Source organism: Pygoscelis adeliae, unplaced genomic scaffold (assembly GCF_000699105.1).
Source record: "Pygoscelis adeliae isolate BGI_AS28 unplaced genomic scaffold, ASM69910v1 Scaffold445, whole genome shotgun sequence".
NCBI classification, from domain to species: Eukaryota; Metazoa; Chordata; class Aves; order Sphenisciformes; family Spheniscidae; genus Pygoscelis; species Pygoscelis adeliae.
The window spans coordinates 1,454,235-1,456,950 of NW_008824894.1; the positions used below are offsets into that span (position 1 = coordinate 1,454,235).

General features: G+C 58.5%; 1 protein-coding gene across 1 annotated transcript in view; it reads right to left on the reverse strand.

Moving 5' to 3' along the window:
• The window catches only part of GALK1 (galactokinase 1), a 9,295-nt gene extending 7,076 nt beyond the window's left edge, over positions 1 to 2,219 (reverse strand). Inside the window, exons 1-3 of the mRNA XM_009324614.1 lie at positions 2,042 to 2,219; positions 1,272 to 1,398; positions 1,028 to 1,213 (exon numbers count right to left, since the gene is read on the reverse strand). Of these exons, the coding sequence (XP_009322889.1) occupies positions 1,028 to 1,213; positions 1,272 to 1,398; positions 2,042 to 2,219 (491 nt within the window). The remainder of the gene's footprint in view (positions 1 to 1,027; positions 1,214 to 1,271; positions 1,399 to 2,041) is intronic.
• Positions 2,220 to 2,716: the final 497 nt, after the last annotated feature.

Genomic DNA, 2,716 nt, shown 5'->3' on the forward strand with positions numbered 1-2,716 from the left:
CCGATCCTGTGAGCTCCATCCTCGGCAAGGAAGGCCTCCTGGGTAAGACGGTGGCCCCTCCGAGGCGGGATGTAACCTGCCCCGGGGTGGCTGTCGCAGGCATTACAGCACCATGCTGCTGGGGTGGGGGGGGAAATAGTCCACTGTGATTTTTCTAAGCCAAACTTAGCGGTAAAATCTAAATATGCTGCTGCAGTGGTGGGAAAAGAGGTGTAAATATTTAAACACAGTTTGAATCCATCTAAGGTTGGTTTTAGTGTCATGGGGTAGGAAAATTGCTTCTGAAGTGTCTTCCGTGTTATTTCTTTGTATGAAGGATGCAGGTTTAAGCGGACCGAGCAGTCCGGCTTCGAGGGGAGCCCTTGGCGGCTGGGCCCAGCCTGCGGTCCTGCACGAGGGGTCACACGGGGGGTTCGGTGCAGTAAATGGCTGCATTGCCTTGACAGGCTGCACCACTCCATCCGCAGCCGTGCTCCTCGGTGGGGCCAGGCCAGGGTGAAAGCCTTTAATGTTTTGATTATGATAAAGAACCCCATGTTAAACCTGTATCTAGACGGCTTATAAATCACCCGCGCTGCTGGTGCATGAACAGATTGCAGATCTCTGTCAGTGTAATTGCAAGGCTCACGCAGGAGAGCCTGGGCGGCTTTGCTTTGCATTTAGGGGGAGAAATGGAGAGAAAGTTGCTCGTCAGCAGTGTTTGCTGCGAGCCTTGGTCTGAATTTGGGGAAATCAGGTGTTGAGTCGCAGCGCTTCTCTCCCCGTGCCAGCAGCGGGAGCCTGGGACGAGCCTCCAGCAGCAGCCTGGGTGCCGCGGTGCTGGGGTGCTCTCAGGGCCTCGCTCCCCAGGGCTCATTAGTTACACCAAAAATGGCTTTATTCGGACCTCTGCCATGTCCCCGCGAGGCTGTGGCTGCTGGGAGCCCGGCGGTGACGCTGCTTCTCCGTCCCCGTCCCTCTGCAGAGCCTTTCCTCTCGCTGCTGCTGGTGGTGACAGAGATGGATTTCTCCCTGGACCTGCAGGTACGGTGATGAATCGGCGGGGTGGTGGCCGGCACACGGCTGCCGGCGCGGGGCCCCAGCCCCTTCCTCGCCGGGGCCGATGGCGCTGACGGGCCTTTGTTTGCAGAATTGAGCTTCTTGGACGAAAGCTGGCTGCTGCCGGTAAGAGCTCGTCTCTCCCCGGAGCCGTCTTTCCACCGCCTGGCCCTTGCTGAAAAGTCAAATGAGGAAGATAAGGAATGATTTGGTGGGGAGGGATTGCCACGCACCTCTCTGCCCGGCTGCAGCCGGGGGTGAATTGGCTCAGGTTCACCAGCACGAGCAGAGCCGTCTCTGCCACCGAGGTCGGATCCTGCCAGATGCCCGCGCTGTCACCAGGAGCGGATCCCAGCATTCCTGGGAGTAAAACCAAGCAAGAGTAGTACACCCAGGCCTAAATTGCTGACATAAATGAAGTTTTCCCATGCTCCCTTCCCCGATTTCTTGCCAAAAAATCCCCATTTCCCTGGGCTGACACAGATGACGCATCAGTTGATTTCGCCCTTGGTTTTGCTTAGTGAAATATCAGTGCATTTATTGAGAACAGTGGGGATGCCTTGATGTCTTTTAAAAATGAAGAGCATCCCTCCGCTGCCTTTTTAACCCAAAAGAATCCCCAAAAAAGCTCAAGGCGGCTTTGGGGCTGGTCACGGCGTGTGCCAAGCCACGGCGCTGCTGTGGAGGCTGGGATCAGACTGGCTTTTGGGCATTTCTAACAGCAAGTGCTCCCAGCCGAACTGGCCACATTTCGGGTCCCTGGCTAATGCAATGTGACAGTAAGTGCTGCTGCAAATGGCAGCGGCTTTGGGGAGGGGCGGCAGTGCTCCCCCGGCTGCGTGGGGACACGTAGGGCGAGGGAGGAGGGCTCAGCGCTGAGTTAAGGGTTCACCTGCTGCATTGCCATCCCATCCATCTAGCAGGTTTGTCCCTCCAGGGTCTAGGCACAGCCATATCCCAGGAGAGGACAGGGACAAGCAGCCATTGATGGTCCCAGCCCAGCCTGGGGCACTGGGGACCGGCTTCTCCCTGGGCTCCTGAAGCCCTGCTTTGGCATCAGTGCCAGAAATGATCCAGGGCAAGGGGTCCCCATCCTCCCCCTCATCCTGGTCATGCTCTTTGGGCATCCTGTGGCCATTGCCAGGGCCACTGTCACCGGCCGCTCTCTTCCAGGTGTGCATCACTTATGAGACAGTCCCATGCCGGGCGCTGGGGATGGTGCTCAGGTAGGAGCCCTTGATCCTCCTCTCCGCTCTCCAGTGGGATCTGGACACCACGGTATTCAAACCCCCCCCCAAAAGGGAAGATAAATACCATGTTGAGAGCATCGGGGCTGTCTCAGGTGCTTTTCTCCCAATCGGCTCAGCGTCGCTGGTATCTGCTGTCCGTGGGGTGGCTTTTCCCTGTCTCCGTGTATTGATGAAACATCGCTGATGGTACGAAAGGCCTGGGGGAGCCGGGCTGGGTCCCTGGGGCTGAGCCGGGGCTTGGCTGCACCCCCAGGTACGTGGACGGCCGAGTCTTTGTCACCGAGGTGCTCCCCGAGAGCCAGGCGGAGGTGGACGAGGTGGTGCTGGCCGGCGACATCCTCGACGAGATCAATGGCCGCTCGCTGAGAAACGCCTACAGCGGGCAGGTGGGTGGGCACGGAGGGCTGGCGGATCTTCCCCCTCTCCCG